The sequence below is a fragment of the Suncus etruscus genome, chromosome 12 (genome assembly GCF_024139225.1).
Source record: "Suncus etruscus isolate mSunEtr1 chromosome 12, mSunEtr1.pri.cur, whole genome shotgun sequence".
Classification (NCBI taxonomy): Eukaryota; Metazoa; Chordata; class Mammalia; order Eulipotyphla; family Soricidae; genus Suncus; species Suncus etruscus.
Window position 1 is genome coordinate 8,535,150 of NC_064859.1, and position 16,264 is coordinate 8,551,413.

General features: G+C 46.1%; 1 protein-coding gene across 1 annotated transcript in view; it reads right to left on the reverse strand.

Moving 5' to 3' along the window:
* The window catches only part of ARHGEF37 (Rho guanine nucleotide exchange factor 37), a 56,010-nt gene that overhangs the window by 3,766 nt on the left and 35,980 nt on the right, over positions 1-16,264 (reverse strand). Inside the window, exons 7-11 of the mRNA XM_049785174.1 lie at positions 14,606-14,710; positions 11,098-11,208; positions 9,946-10,275; positions 4,301-4,429; positions 1,319-1,514 (exon numbers count right to left, since the gene is read on the reverse strand). Of these exons, the coding sequence (XP_049641131.1) occupies positions 1,319-1,514; positions 4,301-4,429; positions 9,946-10,275; positions 11,098-11,208; positions 14,606-14,710 (871 nt within the window). The remainder of the gene's footprint in view (positions 1-1,318; positions 1,515-4,300; positions 4,430-9,945; positions 10,276-11,097; positions 11,209-14,605; positions 14,711-16,264) is intronic.

A 16,264-nucleotide genomic window follows, 5' to 3' on the forward strand; every position in this document is an offset into this window, starting at 1 on the left:
GCCGGGCGGTGGCGCTGGAGGTAAGATGCCTGCCTTGCCTGCGCTAGCCTAGGACGGACCGCGGTTCGATCCCCCGGCGTCCCATATGGTCCCCCAAGAAGCCAGGAGCAACTTCTGAGCGCATAGCCAGGAGTAACCCCTGAGCGTCACAGGGTGTGGCCCCCCCCAAAAAAAAGAATGTGTTTTTTTGTTTGTTTTTGTTTTTTAGAGCCACACTCGGCAGTGCTCAAGGGTTACTCCTGGCTATCTGCTCAGAAATAGCTCCTGGCAGGCATGGAGGACCACATGGGATGCGGGATGCGGGATTCGAACCAACCACCTTAGGTCCTGGGTCGGCTGTTTGCAAGGCAAACACCGCTGTGCTATCTCTCCGGCCCCGGGCATAAGTATGTGATGCTGTAGTGCCTGGATTTACCCAGGTCACCCTGGTGGTACCTAGGGGCCTCTGGGACTGAATCTAGTGTTGTTCAGTGGAACAGGTGCCAGAAATCGCATTTGGGTTGCATGCATGCTAGACAAGCGTTCTACCTGATATACTATCTCTTCAGCACCATCAACTCATTTTTTAAGATTCATTCTATACAATTACTTGAATAGAAAGAACTTACACATTATATACATATTTGGAGGGTCTTGGGCACTCAGGATTTAACATCTGGCAATACTCATCCCAGCTCTACAGGCAGTAAAGTTCAGTTTTGCTCAGGCCCACCAGTGCTTGGGACCCAAATGGAGCTGAGTATTGAACACGCAAAAGCATGCATTCTAGGAGTCATCTTTTAAGCTGTATATATGGTAAAACCCACATCAAAGAAGATACTTAAATGACAATTATAACTAGTCAAAGAAGGAAAACTGACTGTAGACTCCTCCCAATAGCCCCACATAGCTTGGGGATCATGTACATGGGCCATGCTCCTTAGGTCCTTGAAGCCATATGTTTCCTGCCTGGTTACCCTGGGGGGCTGTGACTAAGTATACCCCAAAGGTCTGAGAAGTGCAAGGGGCTAGGTATCCACTGTTCTGTCTAAAACCCCTCACATCTGCTAGATGCAGGCCTTAAGTGTTAAGAGGAACACTGGAGCTCCCTCTGTCTAGCTCTGCTGACCATAGGCCTCAGGGTCCTTTCTCCCCTGCATGCAGCACATTTGGAGAGGATGTCTCCAACCACATGCATCACACTGGACCAGCCAAGCTGCAGTCCTGCATTCTCACTGTGTGCTTCCTTGCTAGCTGGCATAGTCAGAGGGGCCCAGAGATGGCCTCTTCTCTGCTGGTGCTTTCCCAGAGGAAGTGAAATGGACCTGTGTCCACCTACCCCCGGTGTCCACCAGCCAGCGGCTGCTGTTGCCTTTGGTGTCCTTATTTTGAAGGAGAGCCACGACTTGACCCCGCAGTAGTGTCAGGTCCATTGTCCCCATCCCACTGATGTTGCTTGTCACCTGATACAGCTTTCCAGGGCCGTACTTGCCCAGGAGTGTCTGCACCAGGCGCTCCGTGCCTGGGGGCAGTGGCTAGGCAAGGAGAGACAGACACAGAGTGTCAGTTAGTGTGGCAAAGCCTGAGAGCCAGGAGCCTGCCCATTCCCAAACAGGTCCCATGCCACCCACATACAGGCCTAGACATTTTCCAAGAATTTCTAACTGAACCTCTGAAACCTCTACCATGTCTAAACTTTTGACTCAAGCTCTAGTACAAGTCAGGGAACTTCAGGGCCAGGTCCCCACTTATGCCCATGACATGGAGTGAGGCAACTGTACAGAACCTGCCTGGCACAGCCTGTCAACCCCATGGATTGGTATCATGCAGGGTGAGGGTTATATACTTGTGGCCTCACTGATGGCATGAGGCTGGCACAGGGAAACCTACGCATGGCAGGGCAGGGATAATTCTTCATTCTATCACTTGGTGGCCCACAAGATGTGAGGAATGCAGAAGAAGTAGAAGGCTAATTTCGGCCTGCTCTGTCCAGGAGTATGTGTGTGTGTGTGTGTGTGTGTGTGTGTGTGTGTGTGTGTGTGTGTGTGTGTGTGTGTGTGTGTATGTGTGTGTGTATGTGTGTGTGTATGTGTGTGTGTGTATGTGTGCCACTCTGTATCTCTCTGTGCTGTTTATATCCTTCTCTGCATTTGTAAGTGTCTCTAAGTCTGTCTTTGCATCTGTGTGTATCTCTGTGTCTGTGTGGTCCTCATCTGTGAGATGTGTATATGTGTGTATGTCTGCACCTTTGTGTGTATGTGTGTGTGTGTGCATGCATGATTGTACTCTGCACGCAGGAGAGGGAGGCAAGAAAGGGAGGGCTTCTCCCTACCAATTTAGAAGACATATTGAAAAATTAGGATGTTTCCATTTCTTTTATTTTGATTTTTACACCTCTGGTTTATCTATAAGCAGCAAGGTTTGCTTTCCCAATTAGGAAGCTGTTTCTGTTTGAAGTAGAACAAAGGAGAATTCCATCTGAGGATTTCTTCATTTCAGCACCTGACTAGCAGGGCCCTCTACCCCCCCCCCAAACCCCACCCCCCGAGCTGTGTCAAGCGTGTGGTCTGAGGAGGAGTCTGCCTGCTCTCACCTGCTCAGGGTGAACTACTGGCCCTGTCTTTTTACTAAATTCATTCTTTTTCTCTGCCTTGAGCTCTCTTCCTACTTCTGGGGATCATGGCATGCTTTCCTGACCCTTCACTGTAGTACCACAGCTGACAAACAGTTTTCCATTTCTTAAACCCACATGTTTGCAGCTTCCTACAAATCACATTCTCTCTAGGGATGAACTCTTCCAGCATGGGCTGGAAGTTATCCTGCTACTGCAGAGAAAAATTTACCACTTAAAGCTGTTGACTAACAGTGCTTTAAACTGTAATGCTGTCTAAAAACTGTCTCTTGTAATTTAAAAATCCTTTGTAGAAAGCAAACATTGATGACTTTTTTTTTTTTTTTTTGGATTTTGGGCCACACTCAGTGATGCTCAGGGGTTAGTTACTCCTGGCTATGTGCTTAGAAATTGCTCCTGGTTTGGGGGACCATATAGGACGCGGGAGATTGAATCGTGGTCAGTCCTAGGTCAGCTGCGTGCAAGGTAAATTCACTACCGCTGTGCCACCACTCCAGCCCCAACATTGATGACTTTTTGTTTTGTTTTGTTTTTAGGCCACACCTGACAGTTCTCAAGGGTTACTCCTGGCCATGTATTTAGAAATTACTCCTGGTAAAAAAGAAAAAAGAAAAGAAAAAAGAAAAAAAGAATTGGGGCCGGAGTGGTGGTGCAAGTGGTAGGGCATTTGCTTTGCATGTGCTAACCTAGGACAGACTGCAGTGTAATCTCCCAGCATCCCATATGGTCCCCCAAGCCAGGAGCAGTTTCTGAGTGCATAGCCAGGAGTAACCGTGAGCGTCATCGGGTGTGGCCCAAAAAAGAAAAAAAAAGAGATCACTCCTGGTAGGCTCATATAGGCTGCCAGGGATCAACCCCAGTTGGCCATGCTTAACACAAATACTGTTCCTGCTATCACTTTGGCCCCATAGATAACTTCTTATTTAGACCTTTATTCAGACTCATCCTGAATGCTGATAGTCGAAGTAAGTCAGTAACAGAGTGGTCAGAAAACAGGATAAGTTTTTATGGACAAACTGAGGAAGTTGCAAGATTTCTGATGTTGATATGTTGATGTTGACATGTGATTTTACTACAACCAACCCAGGTTTGGTGTCCAGCACTCATAGCCCTGTACAGCCCTGAGCACTGCTGGGTGGAGGGCAGGGAACCCCTTATAAGTCAGAGCCAAGCACTAAACCAAAGGGGTAAGAATCACCAGGAGTGGCTCCTGGGCCTCCTGATAGTCATTTGGGAAGCCACCCCTCCCAAAAAAATAAAGTTTAAGTTTTATTATTTTGGGACCAAGAGCTGTTCTCTCTTATGCTTTCTGACTATAACACAAACAGAATTTTTACCCTCACTCAAAATGGCAAAATGCAATATATGTTTAATATATTATTGTTAAAATTATATGCTTTGGTGTGAGTGTTTGTCTGTTTTGGCAGGTCACTGCATGGTGTGGTGTGGCTCTCTGACTCACAGTTTAAAATTTTGGCTCTTTGTGTTGAACTTGTTCACCACCCCTGGACTCTAAGAACGGTGAATACACACACACACACACACACACACACACACACACACACACACACATATATACAAACACAGAAATATTACCTGAAAGGCAGGAAGAAGGGCAATAGGAGGCTCTCCACCATTGGCAGTGAGCCTCCAATCCAGGCACCTTGCAGGGGAAAGAGGGGCACTTACTTGTACGGTAGGTGGTGGCTGCACTTTCTCAAAGTTCTCCTGAAAAGAGTGAAGCTGCTTTCCAGCCTGGTCTAGAGCTTCCTCCAGCAGTTTCCCAAAGGCCAGCTCAGAGACATGATTGTGTGGCAGCTGAAAGGGGACAGACACTGCCCTCAGACCCTTCTTCAGATGGGCGAAGAGGTGCTTTTTTCAGGTTACTCAGCTGCCGTTTGAATCCTGCCTCCTCCCCTTTAAAAAAATCTTCCTTGGGGGCAGGAGCGGTAGCGCAAGCAGTAGGGTGTTTGCCTTGCATGTGCCAACCTAGGATGGACCGTGGTACAATCCCCCCGCATCCTATATGGTCCCCCAAGCCAGGAGCTATTTCTGAGCGCATAGCCAGGAGTAACCCTTGAGTGTCACCAGATATGGCTCAAAAAGGGGAAAAAAAGTCTTCCTTGGGGCAAGATTGCTGGCTCTGGGCCCCAGTTTAATCCCAATCACTGCAAAGCCCATAAGCACCACTAAGAGTAGCCTTTGTAGCTCCTAAGAATGGCTAATGTGGTCCCAGTACTGCAAGGTCTGAGTAGTACCTTGTCACTGAGCTGAACATGGAACTATCTAGCCTGGTTGGCAGAGTATCTCTGGAATCACCCCTGGGCCAACTAACCACTACTTTGGAGTACCTTCAAAAGGAAGCATCCCACAGTGGGTCCAAAGTCCTGCCTATACTGGGGCATTAGCCATCCTGGCATTCCTTCTGTTTATCCATGACTAGTCCAAGGACTAAACAATGGGCCAAGCAAGGCTGATAGGAATCCTCTTATTATGCAGAGCACCTGAAGGCCGAGGACCAATCACTCTCCTTTAAATTCTGGGAGAAAAAGGTCTATACTTGGAGCAATTGAAAACCATTTTTTCTACCAGGGAGAAAAAAAGCCTGAGAACGGGAGCCAGCCAGTAAGGGAAGCAAGTAGGAGATGAAGTGGAAATCAGAGCGCTAACAGCTAAGCAGATCACAGCAGGGCCAGGGGCTGCTGACATAGACCTCCCAACTATGTGAATCTTTACTTCCTTCTCCAAAAAAATTTGCAACTTTCCCACAGCTATACCCACCACCCTCCAATAGAAGTGGTCAAATTCCACAACAGAACTCAAAAAATATGAGCAGAGCAGAACCTTACAATAGGTAAGGTGCTCTGCAGGTAAGGTAGGCCTTGCACATGGCCCACCTGGATCTGATCCCCAGCTTGACATATGTTCCCCCAGCCTGCCAGGAGTAATTCCTGAATTAGATAAGTGTAGAATTAGGAGTAACCTCTGCACCTCTTAAAAAAAGCTCAAAAACCTAAATATATATGCAGCTAAATCTCCTACGTGGGACCAATCTATGGGCTGAAAACACTGGGGTGTTCTTGAAATGGAATGGGCCAGTCTCCTCCCAAACACACATACATACCATACACACACACACACACACACACACACACACACACACACACACACACACACACACACACATGCCACCAGAAAACCCAGCAGCCTCTATCCACATTTGCTGTATTCCTAAAAGAAAAGCAGCCCAGCTCTTCTACTTAACTCCAAAAGAAAATGATGGCCACCAACTCTTCCCTGGTAGACTGGTCAAAGCTGATAACTCAGCCTTCTCAGAATGGAGGTGGATAGATTGACCTCTCTTCCTGAAGTCACAGAAGCTCACCATCACATCCTATACCCTCAAATAAAAAAAAGCACAGCTCCACAACTTAGCCTTATCAAACTGCCAGGCCACTAAATTTGTTTTGGAGAGTGCATGACTGTGTGGCACTTCAAAATTTCATAGTAGTGTCATGATTACAGCCAAAATGATGGAAAAGTTGCACAGAAGACCACCAAGATCAGTGAGCCAAAGCAGTAGCACAGAAGGTTCAACTGGCACCAACCAACCACAACCCAGAAAATACTGAGACAATAACTTTAATAACCATTGAGAGATCTAACTATTAAATTTTAAACCATAGAGATATAAGTTCTGATAATTCCATTTGCTTTGTGTTGTAAAAAACTATATAAATTTGTTTGTGCCTCCAAGGGTGCATACTAGTGTAGTGGGTGCGAAAATGGTGGTGGGATTAGTGTTTGAACATTTAATGTCTGAAATGACTGTATTATGAACAACTTGGGGGAAAGTTGTATTACTGTCCACTATGTCTGATAGTTGAAACTGGTCATTCTGGAAAATAACTGGGTGCTGAAAGGGGATAAAGTGATAAGCATGCTACCCTGTTCATTAATAATAGTGCAAACCACATTGTCAAAAATGAAAAGAGGAACTGGGGTAATAGCACAGCAGTAGGGCATTGGCCTTACATGCGGCTGACCTGGGACGGACCCGGGTTCGATTACCAGCATCCCATATGGTCCCCTGAACCTGCCAGGAGCGATTTCTGAGCACAAAACCAGGAGTAACCCCTGAGTGCCACCAGGTGTGGCCCCCAAAACAAAACAAAAGAAAGAAAAGAAAAAAAAGAAAAAAGTAAAATGCAGGTGGGGTTAATGGAGGAAAATGGGAAGGAAACTGGGGGCATTGGTGGCAGAAAAAGTGCACTGGTAAAGGGTGATGTATAGTCTATGACTAAAACTCAATCATAAGTAGTTTTGTATCCACAGTACTTAAATAAAGTAATTACAAAAATGGTATTATAACAAAAAATTTAATGAAAAAATAAGGGATTCTGCTTTAAAAAGAAAAAAGAAAGTAAGTTTGCAGTGCAACAAATTGCAACTCATGTCCCAGTCAAAACTTGACCTGTTAGCAGTGGATAACCTGGTAGACTATGTGACCCCACAACTAACAGGTAAGTGTCCTCTCTGCTTAGCACCAAACTCACTTCTTTTGGCTCTGACTTTTGAGTCAGAAATCTTTAATATATAGAGCCCTCCACAGGGCCTTCTCTAGTCTCCAAAGATGGTTCAGGCAAAGGGGCCAAGGGACACAGACCATAATTCACCACCAGACACTGGCAGGTCCTAAGAGTCCATAGCCCAATGACTAACTAGAAAATGGCATCCATTTTTTATTTCTTTATAAAATTTCTTTCCTTCCTTATCCTTTGCCTTCTTCCTCTTTTTCGTCTTTCTCTTCTTCCTTTTCCTCCATTTCTTCCTTTTGTTCTTCCCATTCTTTCTCTTTCTCCTCGTCCTTCTTTGTGTGTATGTGTGTGTGTGTGTGTGTGTGTGTGTGTGTGTGTGTGTGTGAGCCACACCCTGTGACGCTCAAGATTTTCTCTTAGCAATGCTCATGGATCATATGTTAGGTTACTGGGTCAGCTGAAAACAAGGCAAATGCCCTACTGCTGTTCATTCCCCCCCCCCCCTTCTCTCCTTTTCTCAACTTGACCTGCCTCCCCTCCCCAAGATCCTGGGGAGTATTCTCAGCTCTTCACACCAGCAGTTTTGGCTCTGGAGAGAAAGTGAGAGGACTGGAGAATGAAAATAGCTTCTCACCCTCTGCCTTCAGGAAAAAATAAATGCTCCTTTTTTTTTTTGGTAGACAACTCAGGCTTGACTCAATTAAAAAGAAAGTATGAAATTTTATTCTGTATTCAATACTGTAAAGGCCTAAAGTAAGTAGCCCCAGCCATTTTCAAACAGACAACAACAACAACAAAACCATACACACACTCACACACACACATTTCAGTCATCAGTCCACAGCTGCAGGTTCTGGGGAGTGCTAATAAAAGCACAGGGTGATGGTTGCTGGAGCTCAGGGGAGTCAGATGGATTCTCCTGCCTGACGGGAGAATGGAACCGGGAGTGCCATAGCCTGGCACATCTGCCAGTTATTTGAAGCACCTGCCAAATTCAGGTGCTGTGAAGGGCAAGAGAGGGCAGGCAGGAGTGGAGAGGGGCACCCCAAAGCCAGGAGGGAGCCAAAAGAAGATGGTCATAATCAGAAGAGCAGAACTGGATGAGAGGAGCAGAGGTATAGAAGGGATGAGGGAGGTGGAGAACAAATCTTCAATGATTTTTCCTTCAGCAACTGGGAGGGGGAAACCAAGCTCAAGAGCACAAAGCACAGGATAGGACGACTAATATTCCTATTTTTAGAGGTTGGAACTCACAGCCTACCCAAGTCTGTCTGATGCCAAGATACAGGGAGCACTATAGCAGTTGAGTATACTGATTCTTACATCAGCTTCAATCTTGAAAACCCCAAAATTAGGGACCAGAGAGAAATCAATGGACTGAAGCATATGATTTATATGCAAGACACCCAGGTCTGATCCTTTGAACTGCATGATCACCGTAGCACTACCAGGAGTGACCCCAATAACAGAGACAAGAGCAGAGTTCAAGCGCTGTTAGCATGGTCCCAAACTAATTGATAATAATAATAAATAATACCTACTCTGTAGGATTCTTGTCAGGATTAATTGGGATAATGCAAAGCCAGTATTTCAAAGATAGGTACACAGCAAACACTCAGCTACCAGAAATAGTAAAAGCAACAGGAATACCAGCTTGAGAAACTCAACCCTGACTGCACAGAAGAGATTTGATAATTGTCACCAACTTATAATAATATACTAAAAGGATTGGCTCAAAGTCTGCTATTTCCTAGCATAAAGATGATCCAGAACTCAAGGAATGAAAACTGACCTTGAGGAACATCAAAGGCTGAATATGAGCATTTATACATTTCTTTCACACTTGACCTCTTAGTGACCACATCCACTACAACCACATCCACTACCCTCATTATGTTAGCATCTTGGAAGCATTTACAGAAATGTGTCACACTTCACATGGAAACTGGCAAACAGTATCTGATTAGGCCTCCAAAGAGAACAATCTATTCCTGTGCTGACAGGTAGGTCCTCTGTCCTTTCCTCTTTAAATCATTTGATCATGATCATTATTTTATCAAAAGACAACTCTTCCCATTGAGCTCTCTCTTTTCCTCCCACATCACAGCACTTACATAACCTGAATCTGTAACTCCTGCCTGGGAATTCTCCTGAAGACCTCCAAAAACTGCCTCCCTCTTTTATGGTGGGTCATACTTGGTGGTTCTCAGTAGCTATTCCTATTTATGTGCTTGGAGGTCACTCCTGACACAGCTGGAGTGACAATACAAACAATGCACTCAGCTATTGAGTACTATCTCTAGCTACCTCTATCTTCAACTCCAAAGTTTAATATTTTTCAGTTGCAAGGAAGAACAAGACTTATTGTTGGATAATTTTCTTTCTTTCTTTTTTTTGGGGAGTGGGGTGGGGCGGGCCTACACGTGGTAGTGCTCAGGAGTTACTCCTGGGGACCCAGGTCAGCTATGTGCAAGGCAAGTGCCCTCCCCATTGTGCTATTGCTCTGGCCCCATTGTTACACAATTTTGACAGTGGTAGAGCCTTCTCTGCTTCTGGGGCTCAGGGCTTGGATATGGTCTGGAGACCTTGTCCTAGCCTCACTTTCATGGTCTAATTCCATCTATGACAGGGGAACAAGTATGAAAGATCCCGTGGCTCCTCCTAAGCACCAAATGGCTTATTTGGAAACTCAACCTTCCCCCTCTATCTCCAAGACCACCCATAGCTGCTAGAAGGCTGTGATGATTTGCAGAGGAATCCACGGGAGCCCAGTGCCAGGGTGGGAGGAGGCTTTACCTGGGCCAAGCTGCCTTCTGCTCTCTGCAACACTTGCTTTGCGAGGTCCTCTTGGAGAGCCACAAGTGTCCGCAGGATGTGCCCAACCGACTGCAGCATCAGCTGATTAAACTGAGGGAGCTCGGCCACCAACAGGGAATTGAGTGCCTGGTACGTGTGCCGAGCAGCCTCCTCCTCATAGCTCACACTACCCACATCTAGCATCTTCTCTTCCACCCGTTCGAAGTCCAGCAGTTTGTCCAGACGCTTCTTGATGAGCTTCTGAGGGCCAGTCAGGGCTTTAGCCAGGCTGCAGAGGGGCCTCCACACCAGGCTTTCCAGCCGCAGCTTCTATAGGAAGAGGGGCGCCCGGAAGCCGGGAAAGAGGTGTTCATAGAGAGCAGGCTCTGGGAGAAGGAGCATCAGAGGCAGGGCTGCCAGGCCTTCCTCCACCAAATGCTGTCACCTCTAACCTCTTATTTAGCTTTCCTGGTCCTCAGTGTGCCCATTGAGACTCTGAGACTGAAGCTTGTCATGAGCCTAGCAGCGTTTCTGGCATGGCAGCGGTACAACACACCTCATTTCAATATGGCTGAGTTTGAAGAGTTCATGGGGGAGGGAGGGATAGTGTTTTGGGACAGAACCCAGTTTGCCATTGATCATAAAATTACCCAAGAGGCCACACACCCTCTGAGCCTCCAGCCCGTCTGCACAAGGGGCTATTCATAGTAACTACCCTGACATTATCAGGAGTAAAGGAGCTGGTGCTTGTAGAGGGCTTAGTACAGCACCAGCAGAGGGTAAGGCTCAATCGACGTGAACTGAACTATTTTTTTTTTTTTTTTTTTTTTTTTTTGGTTTTTGGGTCACATCTGGCAGTGCTCAGGGGTTATTCCTGGCTCCAGGCTCAGAAATTGCTCCTGGCAGGCACAGGGGACCATATGGGGCGCCGGGATTCGAACCGATGACCTCCTGCATGAAAGGCAAACGCCTTACCTCCATGCTATCTCTCCGGCTCCGAACTGAACTATTTTTATTAGTGCAACATGCTAATAATAAATCTGCACTGACTAGCAGGGTGGCGAGGGGCGTGGCAGGCCTGTAAAGAGCCTGACTTCTGAATCCTTCATTCTGCCACCTGCTGACAAGAAAGCAGAAAGAAGCATCACTCACGAACTCGGGAAAGGCCTTCAGCTGAAGGTGACTCGCCAGGCTGCAGAACTCCACGACAGGGCCTCCAGGCATGTCCAGAGTGTAGTCCTGTGGCCGGAAGCGAAGGAAAGCCTGTACCGGGCAAATAGGAGACAGCCAATCACAGCCTTTTATCTGGCACCAACTGCACCTCAGCTATGTCTCTGCACACTCCCAACAGACTATTCTAACCTTGCACAACCTGCAGAATTAGAAGGGTGCTTCCTGAACTTCAGATATCCTGCCATACCCCCTCATCTCTTCTCCCACATTTCTCCCACACACCCAGTTGATTCTGTGAAATAACTAACCATTTCTATTTCAAGCCATGCATCACAGCTCTGCTGTCTGTGATCGCCAATATTGTAAGGAATTTCCAGCTGCTCTGCATTTAGGTATGTGCAGACACCACAGTCAAGACTGTGCATTAACACAACTATAGGACTGTCACCCCAGCAAGCATATATGCATAAAGGGGGGGTAATCCTCACAACAGCACCATGGCTGTGTAATCAAGCTCCACATTTGACATGTGAGTACCACAACGTGGTGGGTATTGCCACTGAGTTATGATGCCCATCCTCATCATCATAAGAAAAGAAAGGAAGGGCTGGAGCAATAGCACAGCAGGTAGGGCATTAGCCTTGCACAAGTTCGATCTCTGGCATCTCATATGGTTCCCCGAGCCTGCCAGGAGTGATTTTTGATTGAAGAGCCAGGAATAATTGCCACTGGGTGTGGCAGAAAAGAAGGAAGAGGATGGGAAAGAAGAAGAAGAGAAGAAGAAGGAAGAGCAAGAAGAAAAAGAAGAAGAAAAATAAGAAGGAAGAGCAAGAAGGAAGAGCAAGAAGAAGAAGAAGAGCCCGGAGAGATAGCACAGTGGCGTTTGCCTTGCAAGCAGCCGATCCAGGACCAAAGGTGGTTGGTTCAAATCCCGGTGTCCCATATGATCCCCTGTGCCTGCCAGGAGCTATTTCTGAACAGACAGCCAGGAGTAGCCCCTGAGCACTGCCGGGTGTGACCCAAAAACCAAAAAAAAAAAAAAAAAAAAAAAGAAGGAGGAGGAGGAGGAGAAGGAGGAGGAGAAGGAGAAGGAGAAGGAGAGGAAGAGGAAGAGGAAGAGGAAGAAGAAGAAGAAGAAGAAGAAGAAGAAGAAGAAGAAGAAGGAAGAAAAGAAGAAGAAGAAGAAGAAGGAAGAAAAGAAGAAGAAGAAGAAGAAGAAGAAGAAGAAGAAGAAGAAGAAGAAGAAGAAGAAGAAGAAGAAGAAGAAGAAGAAGAAGAAGAAGAAGAAGAAGAAGAAGAAAAAGACAACCTTATGTTACTACTAAAAGGCAAAGACAATGATGAGTGACACAAATAGGATTGGGAGAAAAATTGCTATAATAACTACCAAGAGGATTGAGTTCTGCCTGGATATCACTACATGCTGAATGCTCCCCTTGACCTCTTATAGACAAGCCAAATAATGAGGCTTTTCCTGAAATAAAAGTAAAAGAGGGAGTCACTTCTTCATATGGGACTCCTTGCCAAAAGTTTCTCTAAAGTATAACTTCTGTGTCCAGGAAAATCAGTCTTTTTTTTTTTTTTTTGGTTTTTGGGTCACACTTGGCTCAGGGATTACTCCTGGCTTTATGCTCAGAAATTGCTCCTGGCAGGCTCAGGATGCCAGGATTTGAACCACTGTCCTTCTGCATGCAAGGCCTTTCTCCATGCTATCTCTTCAGCCCCAGATAAATCAGTCTTAATTCTTCTTCTTTTTCTATTTTATTTTATTTATTTTTTGAGCCACACCCAGCAGTGCTCAGGGGTTACTCCTGGCTCTGCACTCAGAAATTGCTCCTGGCAGGCTCAGTGGACCATATGGGATGCCTGGAATCAAATCCAGTCCATCCTGGGCCCGCCACATGCAAGACGTGCCCATTGCTATGCTATCTCTCAGGCCCCTCAGTCTTAATTCTCCTTAGTATTCATCACAGCCTGCAAAGACAGAAGAGCTTGTCTCATGCCTCTGCCTACTCTCTCTAAACCCTGTAGTAGTTCTTTTTTGCAGGGAGGGTTTTTTTGGTCACACCCAGTGGCACTCAGGGGTTACTCCTGGCTCTGTGCTCAAAAATCTTTCCTGGCTTGGGGGACCATTTGGGATGCCGGGGATCGAACCTGCAACATTTGGATCAGCCACATGCAAGACAAATGCCCTACCAGCGTGCTACTGGTAGCACAATAGCACTCTGGCCCTCTGTAGTTCTTCTTGATATGACTCTGAGTTTCCTCCCTCCCCACCTAACTCTCTATGCTGCTTCAGTCTTTCCACTTGGAGGGCAAAGAAAGGGTCAGATGAAGCATATGTCTCTCACAGAGGAGCCTAGACCTCCTTCACTTTACTGACTTCCAAAAACTTCACCCTAAATCTCATTATTCAAGAGCCCATTATAGTCTGACACAGCTGGCTTGCACAAATAGATACAACTGAGAAAAAAAAGTGCATAAAAGGGACAAAGTGTAATATATGAGTCAGCACCAGTGACAAGAATGAAGGGGCTGCTGGCTGGGTAGGAATACAAGCTTGTGTTCTTGTGGGCTGAATCAATTGGTAGAAATACATTTTCTGGGGTTTGCATAGCATTTAAATGTTGATTTTTAATTAGCTGCTCACGTGGACATATGAGATTTCATGTATCTTTATTATTATTTATTTATTTGGTTTTTGGGTCACACCTGGCAGCGCTCAGGGGTTACTCCTGGCTCCACACTCAGAAATCGCTCCTGGCAGGCTCGGGGGACCATATGGGATGCTGGGATTTGAACCATTGACCTTCTGCATTAAAGGCAAATGCCTTACTTCCAGGCTATCTCTTTGGCCCCGAGATTTCATGTAAAAGTGAATTTTTTCAGGTTTGTTCTCCCTTAAAATCAGAACTGGCTCCCCTGAAAACACATTACCACAAGGCAACAACTCCCTGAGTTAAATAGCCAAGGTCCCTTCAGAGTCCATTAAGTTGTTGTTCAAATTCCAAACACTATCTTTGATTAAAAAAAAAAATCTCATAACCAGACCTTGCACACCTGCATTTTGCATCTGGTGACATTAGTTGCCTGTTCCCCTTAGCTGACCTTAGTCCCTGCACCCCACTGGAGGTGCTCGTCTTGCAGAGTCCCTCTGCAGTGTCTCCAGTGAATTAAGGTCTAGACTAGCTATGGCTAACCTTAGCCCAAGTGCCCAAACTGCAGCACAAAACCAAAGAATTTCTTCAAAAGTGCCAGCACGTCAATTAAACCTTAATAACAAGATTTTAGTATATCTAAAAACTATGCGGCACGGGCCACATATCTTAATTGCGGACCTTCCCGCATGCCAGCTGCAAGGCCTTCGCGTGCCATAGGTTCACCATCACAGGTCTAGACCATTAGGAAGCTTGTGGACTGACAGAGCCCATATGCTTCCTATCAGAGAACCCAGCCCGCTTGTCCACCATACATGCAGGAAGCTCACCTCGAGATAATCCAGGTAAGCAGCCATGTTGCTCTTCAGCTCAGTTACACACAGAGACACCCACTGGAACTTCTCTTCTAACTCATCAAATTCCTTGTCTTCAGTCTGAAAGAAAAGTTATGCATGTGAGAGCCAAGAATATATATAGTCACACGAGGGCAGTTTCAGCTCCCAACTAGTATCCCCAGCCCTCACAATGGACCCTCTTTATACAAACCCCCAATCCACAGCCCATCAAAGCTAAAAGGTAGAGGCAGGTTTGGCTTTTGTATGCAGACCATAGAATCAGATAAAAGACCACTGTATCCTGATCCTAGTGCTTCTAGGTTATGGGACCATTGGCAAGTACTTAGAGAGGCCTGAACCTGGACTATAAGGAGCCAAGAAGAGAGCTTGAGTGACAACAGCACATGTCTCTTTTGTGTAAGTTCTGAGCGTGATCTCCAGCATTTGATTCCCTCTTGGCATTGCAGGATTTGGTCCTATTTAAAAATTGCAGGGGCCGGGTGGTGGCGCTAAAATGGTAAGGTGCCTGCCTTGCCTGCGCTAGCCTTGGACGGACTGCGGTTCGATCCCCCGGTGTCCCATATGGTCCCCCAAGCCAGGAGCAACTTCTGAGCACATAGCCAGGAGTAACCCCTGAGCATCACCGGGTGTGGCCCAAAAACCAAAAAAAAAAAAAAAAAAAAGTTGCAGATAATAAAAATACCCACTTTAGAACTAGATAGTACAAAGATGTGCTCGAGTTGCACACGGTCATCCCTCTCAAATTCAAATCTGCAGTTTTGCATATGATCTCCTGAGCACCCTCAAGGATTGCTCCTGAGCACGGAGCCAAAAGGAGCTCCTGAGAATAGCCAGGTGTGGTCCAAAACTTCCCTGCTTCATTGTGTGGATCATATATTTCGGAGGGGGCCAAAGTACATCAGGCAAGGCACTTGCGTTGTTCTCAATCAACCTGGGTTCAATCCCTAGATTTCTTATGGACTCCTGAATCCTTCCAGGAGTGAGTCCTGAATGCAGAGCTAGAAGTAAGCTCTGAACACCATTGGGTGTGGCCAGAAACAAAGAACCCCCTTCTGAAAAAAGAAAAACACCAATGTTTGACTATAAACTGGTACTCCAACAACCTGAGCTATTGCTAATAACTGTTCGAGGTTGGATCCTAACACAGATTAGCTTTGGGATCCATCAATATAAAGGGGCACTAGCAATGATAAAGTCCCACCCTAACTTTGCAGAGAACTGGGTGAGGGTAAGCAGGATACAGTAATATGACTCCTGGGCCTCCCCTATGTAGCTCTGTCTCCTCTAATCTGGAGGACACCACTGCACCATCTGGCCCTAGGGTGTTGGTAGATCGGTAGGTGTTTGGATTGGTCCTCATATTACCTTCTAATTGGATGTCTCTTGATTGATTCCTTTGGTTTACACCAGGGGTCTCAAACTTGAGGCCCCGAGGGCCGTTTGTGGCCCTCCGTACAACATTTTGTGGCCCGCAGCCAGCCTTCAAATATCGCAGTATTCGCGATTATTTGCTTACCGAATAATCGCAATAAAAATCGCATTAGTAAGAAAAATTGCATTAAACATTCGCTTACCCCGAGCAGTTCCGTTCAGGGTATGCAAATGTTTAATGCGATTTTTTTCTTACTAATG